This window comes from Mizuhopecten yessoensis, unplaced genomic scaffold, assembly GCF_002113885.1.
Source record: "Mizuhopecten yessoensis strain PY_sf001 unplaced genomic scaffold, ASM211388v2 scaffold10275, whole genome shotgun sequence".
NCBI classification, from domain to species: domain Eukaryota; kingdom Metazoa; phylum Mollusca; class Bivalvia; order Pectinida; family Pectinidae; genus Mizuhopecten; species Mizuhopecten yessoensis.
Window position 1 is genome coordinate 721,640 of NW_018408465.1, and position 14,713 is coordinate 736,352.

Here is a 14,713-nt window from a genome sequence, read left to right on the forward strand (position 1 = left end):
GTATTTATCCCTATCCTACCTGATGGGTTTCCTTACTGACCTGAGGACTCTCTGTTACAGCTATGTATATATATCTATCCTACCTGATAGGTTCCCTTACTGACCTGAGGTCTTTCTTTAACAGCTATGTATATACCCCTATCCTACCTGATAGGTTCCCTTACTGACCTGAGGTCTTTTTGTTACAGCTATGTATATACCGCTATCCTACCTGATAGGTTCCCTTACTGACCTGAGGACGTTCTGTTACAGCTATGTATTTATCCCTATCCTACCTGATGGGTTGCCTTACTGACCTGAGGTCTTTTTGTTACAGCTATGTATATACCCCTATCCTACCTGATAGGCTCCCTTACTGACCTGAGGACGTTCTGTTACAGCTATGTATCTATCCATATCCTACCTGATAGGTTGACTTACTGACCTGAGGACTTTATAGCTGTTACAGCTATGTATATATATCTATCCTACCTGATAGGTTACCTTACTGACCTGAGGACTTTATAGCTGTTACAGCTATGTATATACCGCTATCCTACCTGATAGGTTGCGTTACTGACCTGAAGACTATATATCTGTTACAGCTATGTATATATCCCTATCCTACCTGCACCATTGATAGAAGTGCTCAACACTCCAACCCCATTCCTGGCTGGTATCCATTCTGCCCTCATGGACGATACCTATGATCTCGTAAGTATCAAATCTTCGTAAGCATGATGACAGACTTAATTCCATGTGCATAACTTTTTTAATTTTCCATGGGGGAGATAACACGTTCTCATAATTAAAAGCATAAATAAAATGAGTATATATATATACACCCGAGAAAAAAATAACACTTTTAAATGGCATTTTTTGAGCTGTTCTTTCAGATGAAATCATCAAATCTTTGAAAATAGGAATAGATAAGCAAATTCACTGGTTGAAAATGCTACATTTGAGGGCCCAAAATTGTGGGTCTCCCTCCTAAATAGTGAGAGTTGGCAGTTATGCATGTGAAAGGGAAAACGTATTTGTGACATTATACTACTATCCAGATGATTAGCAAACAAATTTATTTATAAATTTAAGTGTCATGTGAAACATAATTCATTTATATCAGTTAAGCATTTGTGTTCTTTGCTTACATGGCAGATTATTCAATACAGATATATTAAAATACTAAATTACATTAGATCATAATACGAATGGAAACTGTTCATGTCCGTACATGTAAGACAATTTTTGTTCCACTAGCTGTAATATTGAAATGTTAGCCCTATTACAGTTTTATGGTTTCAATGTGTAAAGGATCCCTGTCTCACTGCGTTAATAGCGTTTTTCATAAATACTGTAATTACCTCCCCTTAATCCTATTTTGCATATAAACTGTAGCATAGTTGGGCCTGGATACTTGTGTCGACCAGGTAGCTCAGTTGGTTAGGGCGATAGTATAACAATCTCAGGGCTGGGGTTTGAATCCTGGTCAAGCCCCGGTCCACTGAATTTTTTACCTTAAGCTATTCTCTTCAAGATTGACAGAGTTATCTGCCTTGAGTGTTTTAAATATTCCATTTGTCGGTACAAGATTGGTTAGATGATGCTTACAGGGAATTGTAAACTAATCGTCCGGGATTATCACTTGATGTTTTCTTTTTCTTCTGTCTTTGAACTCGATTTATTTCTGTTTTCAGCTAGATGTAATCGTTGTAGACTTAGACGGAGGAAGTATATTTATTCCTGAATGTGTAAACACGCCTATGATTCCTGAACCAATACTCACAAGGACAAAGAAAAGCCTAAAGATGGTAAGAGCTTCTGCTATAGATCTGTTAGTGGTGTGAGGAGAGGTTAGAGGTGGAAAATGAGAGGAAAGATCTGAGAAGTTTCATTAAGTGTGAGAACAGAGATGAAAAGAAGAATGAGAGGAGCGATCTGAGAAGGTTAGAAGAAGAATGAAGAAGAGTAGTGATAGGCTTGGTAAGCGCCATAATGAGTGGTCAGAGTATAGTACAGGGATTTATATACGCCCATCAGTAATCTCAACGGGACGTATTATGGTATGAAAATAGTTCGGAAATAGTTCTTCAACCTCAAAGACTAATGTTATAGAAATGTTGTTTCTTTGGTTTTTAAGTATGCCAGGCATAGGACGGGCATATATTGTTCCGCCTTGCAGTACTATATCTCATTTCCGAAGGGCCCTGTGCCATGTGACTTTTGGAAAAGTCCACATACAGAAAGCATGGTTTTGGTAAAAATAAATCCATTTTTGCATTGATTTTGGGGAAACACAGCATAAATTATACAGGGTAAACAGCCCCAAACTCGCCTTAATTAAATCACTGGAGTGAGAGGAGAGACGAGAGGAGATGTATAGACATCTCGTCTCGTCCAGTTAACTTACAGATCAGGGATGATAATGTATTGATCAATAAAAACGCTCACAACATCTTCATCATGTTAACCATTCTACTTGTTGGTATATTTTCCCAATCCCTGTTTTCATTAATTCACAAAATCACCCAGAGAAAATTGGACCTACTGTTCTGTCAGTACTGTATATTTATCTGATTTTATTGTGTTATGTGACTTCAAATTACAACTTTTTGTAATGGGGAAATAGCTAAATGCAATCAGGAATTATTATTTAAATTATATGAGTTAATTTTTGGGAGTATTTTTCAAAACATTTCCGAAAATCCATAACAAATTTATGATAAATGGATGCTACACTATACTGGTTTTGGATTGTTCCTGTGTATAGTGTGCACCCGTTTCTTGATATTATCATTTTCTCCTAATAAAGTGTGTACTTTATGTGAATATTTACGGTAGAATATAACAACTTTGTTTTTTTATACAGATTGAGATTCGTTAAACATAAACATGTTTTCGTATAATCCCAATTATACTGACCATTATGTTTCATGAAGTCAATGGTTATAAAATCTCCAGAAACATATTTGTACTTCACCTATAGATACAAAGTTTGGAAACTGTCCTGGAACAGTAATGACTTCTTAAACAACAGCTGTTCATCAGTGATATTGTTTCTTTAAATAACAGGTCTTGAACCCCGATCTACTTGCTGCTGACCATGCATTTCCAGCACCGCCTCCTAAGAAACCTATCTCACTTGAACAGAAGGTGAGTAATTAACTCTCTATATCCCTCTACCAATGTTTTTGAATATTTTTATGATGTTTCATATGGGGATCAGAAATAGCTGGAATATTCTTTGCAAGAGTTCATGCTTTGTAGCATGGGTCACATTAAGTATCCCAGTTTAACTCATTCACCCCTGAAGACACATTTGAACTCTTCCAATTCAAAGGATGGAATAGTTCATTATGAAAGTTCAGGGGTGAATGAGTTAAACGGTTCAAGTGGTGCAGTCTTTCTTTCATGCGTCCATTAAATCATATAACATATTCTAAAATATACAGGTTAACTGACCTTGTGTTATAAAGAAATTATGCAAACTAGTCAGCATTTTAGTTTCAGTCAGGCACGTCTGGACCCCCTCAATATGCACGTGCCGAATATTCCTGACATAAGCATCGGTTCGAAAGGGGCCTATTTGATTATGAAAAGTTCTTATGCCATTTGAGATCAAGTCTCATGCTTTGATAGCGTTTCATACCTGCCCCGTACATCCTTGATCAATTCACATTTTCAATGTCTCAAAAAATGCTACAGTAAGGTAAAAATTTGTATTTTACACTATGATATTGTCAAACAAGGTTCAAAGTAAGAACTTTTAAGACAATTTGAGATTTTGCCATATGGTTTTTTTCCCATATTATAAAGTAGAAATCTTGACAAGTATAATAACTTCGGATTCATTTTCCTTGCATGGCTGCTGTAAAATAACCCATTCCTATGTAGAGGTGATGGACTGTGAAGTAATGTATAGGCGAAATTTATATGTATATGTCGTGCAATTTCAGGACAAGGAAATCCGTGCCATATTCATTCGTATGTTCGCTGAAGTTTTCGCTGGATACAGAACTTGTCTGGCGCTGATCCGTATCCACCCTGAACCATTCATCACCTTCCATAAGGTAAGCTTACATTTCTGCCGTGAATATAGTAATGTTAAAAATAGTATTTGTTAGTTTTGCTGCTTTCTGAAGTCTAGTATGTATTCTGTCCCCAAAGCATTCCCTGCATTTATAGAGAAGTAGATTAATTATTGATGTTTTATTGGAACCAGTTACTGTATACACGGATTTTTTTTCGCTGCGGTTTCATTTTTAGCCTTTTTCATCCACTGTAATGAGGGCGAATTTATCGTTATAGCGAACATAAGTAAGCAACATAATATACATAGTAATTAAAACTTGGCGATTATGAATTTTACCAGTGAAGGGGGAAAGTTTGACAGTACAAAAAAATCTTGGTAAACAGTATTCTGTCTAAAAGTGAAATTTGAGTGGTCAGGTGGCACAGAGGATTGTGCACTCACCAAGACACCAAGAATGACTAAAGATCCTCGTATCACTGCCAAAAACTGTAGTTAAATATTGGAAACTCATTTTTTCTGCCATGACTGTAGCTTCTGAAAAGAAAACACATTACCATATGGGACTTTTATAAAAAAAAAAATATAATGAAGATGAATTAAACAAATTGTAATGAAAAAAAGTGTTCTGAATGTAAAAGTTTAGGTGAGCTAGACCGGGATTCGAACCCTAGACCTTAGACTGTAATACTGTTTCTCTGACCGACTAAGCAACCTGGTCAACGAAAGTGTCCTGCCCTAACTGTACTACAGTTATATCCAAACAGGAGTTAAGGGGACGTTACTGTATACAGGAAAAACCACGGTGAAGTGGGACAGGGATTCTTGATTTAAATTGGAATTTTTTGTTTTGTTTTAGGCAAACTTCCTTGGTCACAAAGGAATGGTGGAAGATGACTTTCTCGTGCGTGTGCTAGACGCAATGGCCTTTGGAGGCTTTGTAGCTGAGCGAGGGCCTCCCTACCGAGTCTGTGACATATTTGATGAGGTCAGTCACGACAGATACTTTGGAGATATGCTCTATTTCTTACTGGTTTTCTTAACTCCATATAACAACAAAGTATTAGAATTTCTCCATCCATATAATACAATTATAAATATTTTCATCTCAGAATATTTATTGTTCAGATCTTTGATACAAAGGGATTGGGTAACAGGCAAAGCCTATGAGCCCTCTGTTGTGGAACAGAAAACCTGTAGTTTTTAATGCAATAGATAGAAAATATCATTCTTACAAATCAATATCAAATCGATACTTGACCTTATCACATGTGAAGATACAACATTTTGTGTATCTTAACTGCAGTGAAGTTTTCAGTTATTATCCTATTTATATTTTCAAATATATCTCTGGTAGAAATGTTATCAATGCTGTTACTTTGCTGTTGTTGTCCGGTAGGTGTACGCCGTGCTGCAGGAGCAGCTGAAGGACGAAGCTAATGACCCAGATAAAACCATGATTAACATCAGGGAGATCGCCAAACAACTCCATACTAACGTAAGAACGTTTCTAACTCTTTCACCCCTGAAACTTCACCATGGACTATTCCAACCTTTGAATTGGAAGAGTTCAAATGTGTCTTCAGGGGTGAATGAGTTAACTTATTTCAAAGTGTGAAATAGTTCACTCTTTTTGGTAAACATTGGTTTTAGATACAGATACCGTGAAAACCTGTTTTAATCAACAGTAAATTTTGTAAGGGAGAATAAGTTTGCTATGTAGGCAAAGTTTGTGAAAAGTTTTGACAAATCCTTGCCAACAGAAACAAGAAAGCAATAAGCTTGTTCACAGTCAGTACACAGTACTTTTCACGTATTATTACGTCACTTAATGTCACTTTTCAGTTATTTTCAGGTTTTCATGATGCATAGTTTTTCCTGCTATATAATCTATATAATTCAATGTCTGATATCACTTGTTTGATGTCAAACCTGGACACATTATGTAAACAATGTCACGACCCTTACAGGGTCTTTTCACACAAACAGTACTATGGAGAAAAAGAAAAGAAAAATTGATGCTGAAAAAATTGAAATTTGTATTTCTAGCTCTTTCTTGTTTGGCCTTCAACTTATATTAAAGGACTTGAGTAGTTAATGGGCCATAAAACAATATAAAACTCAAATACAAATTACTGATTATGTTGATTACATTATCAAAACCAAAATCCAGTAATCCAATAATACTTAGCATTACTAGCTTGAAATAAAATCCAGGCAATAGCACAGAGCATAGACCAGTAGAAATAAGAAAATTGGGCAATAAGGCTGAGCATTTACTAGCATGAAATAGAAATCCAGGTACAAATGCCAAGCTTTGATCTGTAAGAAATAAAAATTGAGGCAGTTACACCTCGCAATGAATTTAAAAAAAATAAAATCTAGACAACAAAGCTGAGCATTTACCAGTGCGAAATATAAATCTAGGCACTAATGCTGAGTTGTGATCTGTAAGAAATAAAAAGTGAGGTAATAACACCTAACAATAACTTGTTAAACATAAAAATCCTACAATAAGACTTCAAATTGTTTGGTATCTTGTGTTACAGGAGACTCCCAACCCGCAGCCCTACGTACAGAAGGTGCCGAAGCCCACAGAGGGGGCCTACTCACGTATCCACCAGCCACCTTTTCCGTACCTTGACTGGGTACACATACAGAAGATCGTGGATGAAGGCGTGCACAAACAACCGGTCAAGACCAAGTATGTATCGGCTTAATTCATTTATCACACATCTCAGTCAGTTTCTCCTACCACGAAGTGTGTCATTTAGTGATTTCAGTGTTTTGTCTATTGTGAAAAGAGTTTTGTTTTGGTTACTTCATTTATAGGTTTATTACTGGGATAACATGACATTACACTATCTGTACCATTGTATATGTTTCTAATGTACAGGTGCTTATTACATATATATCTGGAATAAATTAAGACCTTACTCCTTATGTACTCAGGTTTAATACCCCCACCCACCCCTCCCTACTACAGCTGTAGTTGATGTTATTCCCAGTAACACATGTTCAATACCCCCACCCACCCAACCTGAGCTGTAATTAATGTTTTTCCACATTACACAGGTTCAATAACCTACGGCCGCCACAGCTGAGAATCGTGCCGATTGGTCCTACAATTACGCTCATCACCGACCGATTCAGAATCGTGGATAATAATGCCCGCCGTCTGGAGGTCCTACGAAATTGTGTCACATTTATCTTTGAAAACAAAATCACGGATGCAAGAATTGTAAGCGGATTTGATCAGAGAAATAACTCTTTTTCTTGTCGTATTGGTTTTAATGTTTCATATTCATAAAAAGTATGTGATATTTTACATTACAACACTAATTTGTGTTAGAAGCTGTAATATCAACCAAATTTACATTTACACTACACAACACTGAACCTGAATTTTTTCGGAGGGAAAAAGATAAATCAAAATATTATCTACATACGTAAAAGTACTGCATACTGGCAAATTTTCGCCCATTTCATTTTTTTCCCATTCAACGGTAAAATTCATTTTCGTTCAGTATTGAATTCACCCTTCACATTTAATTACTAGGCATTTAAGGTTGTTTACAAATGTTCGTTGATCAATTCGCCCTCATTATAGATGGCAAAAAAGGGAAAAAATTAACTGCAGCGAAAATTTCCCTGTATACAGTATTTTGGTTGACTGAAATTCAGAAATCAGAAATTTAGTGTTGTTTTCTAAAAACTGGACATAAAGAAATTTGTTCAAATTGAAGAAGTGTTGTAAGCTCTGTGACAGTTTAGTTTGTTTTGTACAGATATTCCCGGCAGTGCTGCGGGCCCTGAAGAGTAAAGTGGCGCGGCTAAGTCTAACACAGGAACTCAGTTACCACATACGCAGTAACAGGGCCATGCTGGAGCATCAACAGTTTGATCTAGTCGTAAAACTCCTCAACTGTGCTCTACAGGTATGGTCTGTGTGGGAAATATGGGAAATATATGAAATATGAGAAATATATGAAATATGAGAAATATGAGAAATATATGAAATATGAGAAACATATGAAATATGAGAAATATGAGAAATATGAGAAATATATGAAATATGAGAAATATATGAAATATGAGAAATATGAGAAAACACATCTTTTAATGTCATGTTTCACTTGATATCACATTTTTCTCTGACAAATTACAAGGAGTATTAATGGAATGTACTGTACAAACATTAAAATTAAAGTACAAAGAATTAATTTGGCCTGATTATACATGTATTGAAACTGATTATTTTTGGACTCTAGAATGACTCCAGTATGGATGAGAATGGGATAGCAGCAGCCATTCTTCCCCTTGCCACATCCTTCTGTCGGGTAGGTACCAATCATATAGTGCTTTACAATATCAACAAATAATGTTTAGGTAAAGAACCAACATCCCGTAAGTGTCAAGGAATGTTTACGTTCATCTTAGTTCAGGAGGATATCTAGTGGTATACAGAAGCCCAGTTATGATAAAGCAAAATGTGGGGGGAATTTACAGCGCAACAGAATACATCCTTTTCAATCAATCTAATATGTTACTCAAAAGATACCAATTATGAAACCATATATTATATACTAAATATTGACTTCAAACCATATATTATATAATAAATATTGACTTCAAACAATATATTATATAATAAATATTGACTTCAAACAATATATTATATACTAAATATTGACTTCAAACAATTAAATATTGACTTCAAACAATATATTATATACTAAATATTGACTTCAAACTATATATTATATACTAAATATTGACTTCAAACCATATATTATATAATAAATATTGACTTCAAACAATATATTATATAATAAATATTGACTTCAAACAATATATTATATACTAAATATTGACTTCAAACAATTAAATATTGACTTCAAACAATATATTATATACTAAATATTGACTTCAAACTATATATTATATACTAAATATTGACTTCAAACCATATATTATATAATAAATATTGACTTCAAACAATATATTGTATACTAAACATTGACTTCAAACAACATACAACATACAATATACCAGCAGATGTTTAACCCGTTTTAAACTACCAATGTATAGCAAGTCTGTTTTTCTGTCTCTAAATTTTGAGACAATGATCCATTTGACATTTCGTTCGAATTGATGTAATTTTAATATTACATATGAGAGATCTAGACAATATTAAAACAGATACATGAAAACAGGTATTTTTTTCTCAATATGCCCTATTTTCACCAGTGTCAGGCATATTACGAATTTCACTGTCCAATGATTTCGACAATTTCCTTTGCTGCTACAGAAACTGTGTACAGGTGTGATCCAGTTTGCCTACACCCTAGTGCAGGAGCACCCAGTGTGGACCAACCAACAGTTCTGGGAGGCGTCGTTCTATCAGGACGTCCAGAAACAGATCAAACAGCTGTACCTACCCCAGTATGAGGAACACATGATCATGGAGAAGAAACGTGACAGTTCTTATAGCCCTCCACAGTACAGAAACGTAGGTACCCCACTACACCTCCCCAGTACCATTTTACTGTGGTGACATGTTAAAATGGTCGTATGATCTGTTGACACTGCCATCATATGAACTTAGCTTTAACAAAGACGTAAACCCTGAAACCAAGAAACATTGGGTGGTCGGTTGGAGCAGTGGATAAAGCACTTGCATTTTTGTCGAGGCAGCCACGATTTGATTCCCTGATTTGACATGAATAGTATATGGGTCACTTGGCCAACCACATGGCTTTTCAGCGTACTCTAGTTTCCTCCCACATTCAGACCTGCTCTGATTCCATTTGAGTCATCAAGAATGATAAATATTACCAGGTAGTTGATAAAAATGGTTTAATAATATTAATTGTTGTAAAGTTGAATATTTGATATAATATAACACCCTACCAACCTCAGTACAGAACAGTAAAGTATACCGGGAAATTTTTGGCCAAGTGAAAGTTTCATCCTTCCCCCATGAAATCAATTTTCGCCTAGTGTAAACTTTGCCCTTCATATTTCATCACTATGTATAACATGTTGTTAACCTTTATCAACTGATGATGAGGATGAGGAGGAGGATGATGAGGATGAGGATGAGGATGAGGATCATTTCAATAGTCGATTTGTGTGAATGTGTGTTGATGCTTTTATGCACTGTAATGACAAATTTGCCCTTACCACGGAGTGCAAAAAAAAGGCGAAAATTAAATGCAGCGAAAATGTCCCGGTATACTAAAGCATTACATTACATCTTTGAGTGGGACCTGTCCCATATTCCATCTTATGATTGTGTACCCCTTACAACCCTCCTCTTGTCGACACAAAGGGACTCGATAGTTAACTTTAATGGCTGAATGGTTACGTTTAATCACTTTCTTTCAGGAAGATGAATTGAATGTGCCCTCCTACCGTGGCTCGTCTACAACACCAGATGCACAGCGACGGCTGTCGAGCTTCAAACCCAGACAGATAGGGGCGCTGGAAATTGCTGCTGAACAGGTGAATGAACCTGCTGTTGCAAACTTTTGTGTGACTTTTATTATTTGGGTCAATCAAATTAGAGAATTAACAGGCCAAATTAGAGGAATATCCAGTTTAACAGGAAAAATTAGAGGAGTCTCCAGTTTAACAGGCAAAATTAAAGGAACCTTAGTTTCTCGGACCAAATTAAAGGAACCTTAGTTTCTCGGACCAAATTAAAGAAATCTTCAGTGTAACAGGCACCTCAGTACCTGCTGCATTATTTTTTTCCAAAAACAGAGCAAATTAAATGAAATGCCATATAAATTTAAAGGTGAATGTTATTTGGCCTAAATGATCATGGGACAGTGTACTTAGTGACGTTCAAGTCAGAAGTATCTAAGTTTGACTGCAGTTACATAGGAGTTGTGGCCTAGCCTGTTTTAAGGATCCCTGTCCCACTGCACTGTGTTTTATTCTGTATGCAGTTACTTCCCCTTAACTTCCGTTTGGATAAAACTGTAGCACAGTTGAGCAAAGACACATCTGTTGACCACATTGTGCAATCGGTTAGAGTGATAGTATGTCAATCGGAAGTCAAGGGTTCGAATCCCGGTCTAGCCCTGGTGAAAATATTTCTGATATAAAAAAAGTGTTTTATGTGAAACATTTTCGCTAAAAAATTAGACATGAGAATATAAAACAAATATTATACTGCGACAAGTATGTAAAGATACTACTGTTAATACTATAATTACCCGACGTCCTTACCCTGTATCAACATGCCGTATTGCGATCGATACCAGTAGACTCTAATTATAAGCCCGAGGCCTTTTCGTAGTACCAGTAAATGTGACACACAGGTAAAATATCTGTCAGGCGTGACATGTCACACCTGTGCTACGAACAGATAGGATTGATACTATGACCATGAAGAGTCGTGGACACATTTTTGTTTGAGGAATACGGGGTATTCGAGGAATAATTTGACTAATTCGGGGTTACTTGATAAAGAATATGTACGAACTCGGGTCAGGACCAATGACTCGATGAATGAGGTGTATTCAAGTTAACCGAGTATGAGGAAGTGGGGTTTTACTGTATTTTCATCTTTATTATTTCTCATAAAAGTCCTGTAAGGTATGGTTTCATTACAGAAATGATTCGTCAAAGCTAAGACATGCCAGATAAAACAGTTTCCAATACTTCGTTTCAGTTTTTGGCAGTGGTACGAGGATCCTTAAGTGTTAAAATAAATATAAGCTGACTATTTGACTTGTGTAAGGACACAGGGATCTGTCTTAGTTTGTTCTGTGTATGTTACAGCTGATGATTTGACTTACTTTAAATCATGTACATGTTTAAGGTAAGGACACAGTCTAATCCTAATCATTGCTGGTACTTTAACGAGCTGACGTGTTGAAATTATGTTGCTGATGAGAGAGTGGTCTAACAACTCATACTGTTTGTTATGTGTTGCTGATTAGAGAGAGTTCTACTGGAGTTGTGAATTATGTTGCTGACGACACAGTGTTCAAACTAATGGAGTTGTTTGTTATGTTGCTGATGACACAGTGTTCAAACTACTGGAGTTGTTTGTTATGTTGCTAACGACACAGTGTTCAAACTACTGGAGTTGTGAATTATGTTGCTGACGACACAGTGTTCAAAATAATGGAGTTGTTTGTTATGTTGCTGATGACACAGTGTTCAAACTACTGGAGTTGTGAATTATGTCGCTGACGACACAGTGTTCAAACTAATAGAGTTGTGAATTATGTTACTGACGTCACAGTGTTCAAACTACTGGAGTTGTTTGTTATGTTGCTGACGACACAGTGTTCAAACTAATAGAGTTGTGAATTATGTTACTGACGTCACAGTGTTCAAACGACTGGAGTTGTTTGTTATGTTGCTGACGACACAGTGTTCAAACTACCGGAGTTGTGAATTATGTTGCTGACGACACAGTGTTCAAACTTATGGAGTTGTTTGTTATGTCGCTGACGACACAGTGTTCAAACTAATGGAGTTGTGAATAATGTTGCTGACGACACAGTGTTCAAACTACTGGAGTTGTGAATTATGTTGCTGACGACACATTGTTTAAACTAATGGAGTTGTTTGTTATGTCNAGTTGTGAATTATGTCGCTGACGACACAGTGTTCAAACTAATGGAGTTGTGAATTATGTTGCTGACGACACAGTGTTCAAACTACTGGAGTTGTTTGTTATGCTGCTGACAATACAGTGTTCAAACTAATGGAGTTGTGAATTATGTTGCTGACGACACAGTGTTCAAACTAATGGAGTTGTGAATTATGTTGCTGACACCACAGTGTTCAAACTACTGGAGTTGTGAATTATGTTGCTGACGACACAGTGTTCAAACTAATGGAGTTGTTTGTTATGTCGCTGATGAGTGTTCAACTCAAGTTGAAAATTCTGATGCTGCAGAGAGTGTTCTAACCTCAATTTATAGCAATTCAGCAAATATGTTTCTTAAATTATAGTTGTTGTCTTCTGGTTTTTAAACTGTTATTTTGAAAATATTTGTTCGATCACAATACACAAGTAATATCTAAAGGTGAGTATATCTGGTAATAATTTGATGAAGTAGCAATAAGTAACTTGTTTCTGTTGGGCTGAATCAATACACAATAGCTCGAAATATTGTCAGTTTTGTTGTAACAGACCAACTAATTTTGTGTGTGTGTGTATTACAGTTACGGGTTTGGCCCAATCTCAGCTCCGAGCAGCAGCTTGAGATGACGAACAATGAGGAGTCGACGGTGTACAGCCAGGCAATCCACTATAGCAACAGAATGGTGTACATGAGGGTGCCCCTGGAGACAACCAAACCCATCAAAACCATCTCGCCGCACGACTGGGAGAGCAACAGTAACAGTAACATCACTGCCAGGTTAGTTCTGCATTTATGTGGTCATATTAGACAGGGGTCTATCTTACAGGTAGCCATATTGGACAGGTAGTCATATTAAACAGAGTTCATTCTGACAGGAAGCCATATTGGACAGGTAGTTATATTAGACAAGGGTCTATCTGACAGGGAGCCATATTGGACAGGTAGCCATATTGTATAGGTGATCATATTAGACAGGTGATTTCTTGAAAAAGATGGTGTTTCTGATCAGGTGGCCTGCCTGGTATTAAAAACTGATCAGTTTATAAGTCCATCCCCAGTAGAATGTCAGAAAAGAAGATTGACTAAGGAGATTCATTTGCTGAATTTTCCTGACTCTTCGAAAAGTTATAGTCGAACTGCATCTATTTAGTCAAGCAACAACTTTTAATAAATCCAACTCTACATTTCAGTCTGGCAGAGAGTGACAGCATTGATGCTGAGAGTGGTTTCGATGAGACAGAAATCTCGGACGTTGGAGCGACAGTGGTGCGGTTTGTGACCAGGTTCGTGGACAAAGTGTGCAACGACAGCGGAGTGACTCAGGATCACATCAAGGCTCTGCACCAAATGATTCCAGGTATACACTGTCTTCATAAAACATTTACAATGATTCCAGGTCGAGACTTCTGAGGGTGTCATGATAATTGGCTGGAGTAAAAGGCTGGATAGGGGAACAATATGACTTGTGGGGACTGTGTTAACCAGACTTTTGCAAATGACCCATGATGATGTTTGATTTATGAAAAATTAGGAAGTGTTGCTTTAAGTTCAAGAAAAGGCAGTATTCGTTATATCTGAAGTAGGTTTCTTAGTATGAATGATGACCAACATATTCACAATTACTTACAAGTTTATTCCATGATCACAAAACCCCCAAAAAGCAGTAAATAACAACAATAAATAAAAGCCTTTCCTACTTAAAAGATTTTAATAACTGGAGAAAACCTTACAGATGAATGATAACTTCACACTTCAATATGTACTCATTACTATATAAAAAAATCCTAAACAATTCAGTTGCTATCACTACAAGTAAAAAACACATGTGAATAACTCTTACAACGTAGTAAATACACCAATCTACTTCTATAAAAACAACAGATCTACTAGCAATATCACATACCGTATAACAGGATATTTTCGTGGGTCAACAATTTGATAACGAAAATATGATCTGCAGAATCATAATCATGACAAGTGTAAAAGTGAGCCCAATTATAAACTACATAATCGTAATGTCGTCGGGGAATAGCGTGCATGTGGTTGTGGCGATTCCTATACAAATGAGTAATGATGTGTGAATTAGGTT

The 14,713-nt window shown here is 36.4% G+C and overlaps 1 protein-coding gene across 1 annotated transcript in view; it reads left to right on the forward strand.

Annotated features, from left to right (window-relative positions):
- The window catches only part of LOC110459916 (myotubularin-related protein 13-like), a 73,721-nt gene that overhangs the window by 25,892 nt on the left and 33,116 nt on the right, over positions 1-14,713 (forward strand). The window contains exons 7-20 of the mRNA XM_021512423.1: positions 585-693; positions 1,677-1,790; positions 3,052-3,132; positions 3,936-4,049; positions 4,869-4,997; positions 5,409-5,507; positions 6,559-6,713; positions 7,085-7,250; positions 7,798-7,947; positions 8,281-8,349; positions 9,321-9,521; positions 10,400-10,516; positions 13,205-13,401; positions 13,815-13,981. Of these exons, the coding sequence (XP_021368098.1) occupies positions 585-693; positions 1,677-1,790; positions 3,052-3,132; positions 3,936-4,049; positions 4,869-4,997; positions 5,409-5,507; positions 6,559-6,713; positions 7,085-7,250; positions 7,798-7,947; positions 8,281-8,349; positions 9,321-9,521; positions 10,400-10,516; positions 13,205-13,401; positions 13,815-13,981 (1,868 nt within the window). The remainder of the gene's footprint in view (positions 1-584; positions 694-1,676; positions 1,791-3,051; positions 3,133-3,935; positions 4,050-4,868; positions 4,998-5,408; positions 5,508-6,558; positions 6,714-7,084; positions 7,251-7,797; positions 7,948-8,280; positions 8,350-9,320; positions 9,522-10,399; positions 10,517-13,204; positions 13,402-13,814; positions 13,982-14,713) is intronic.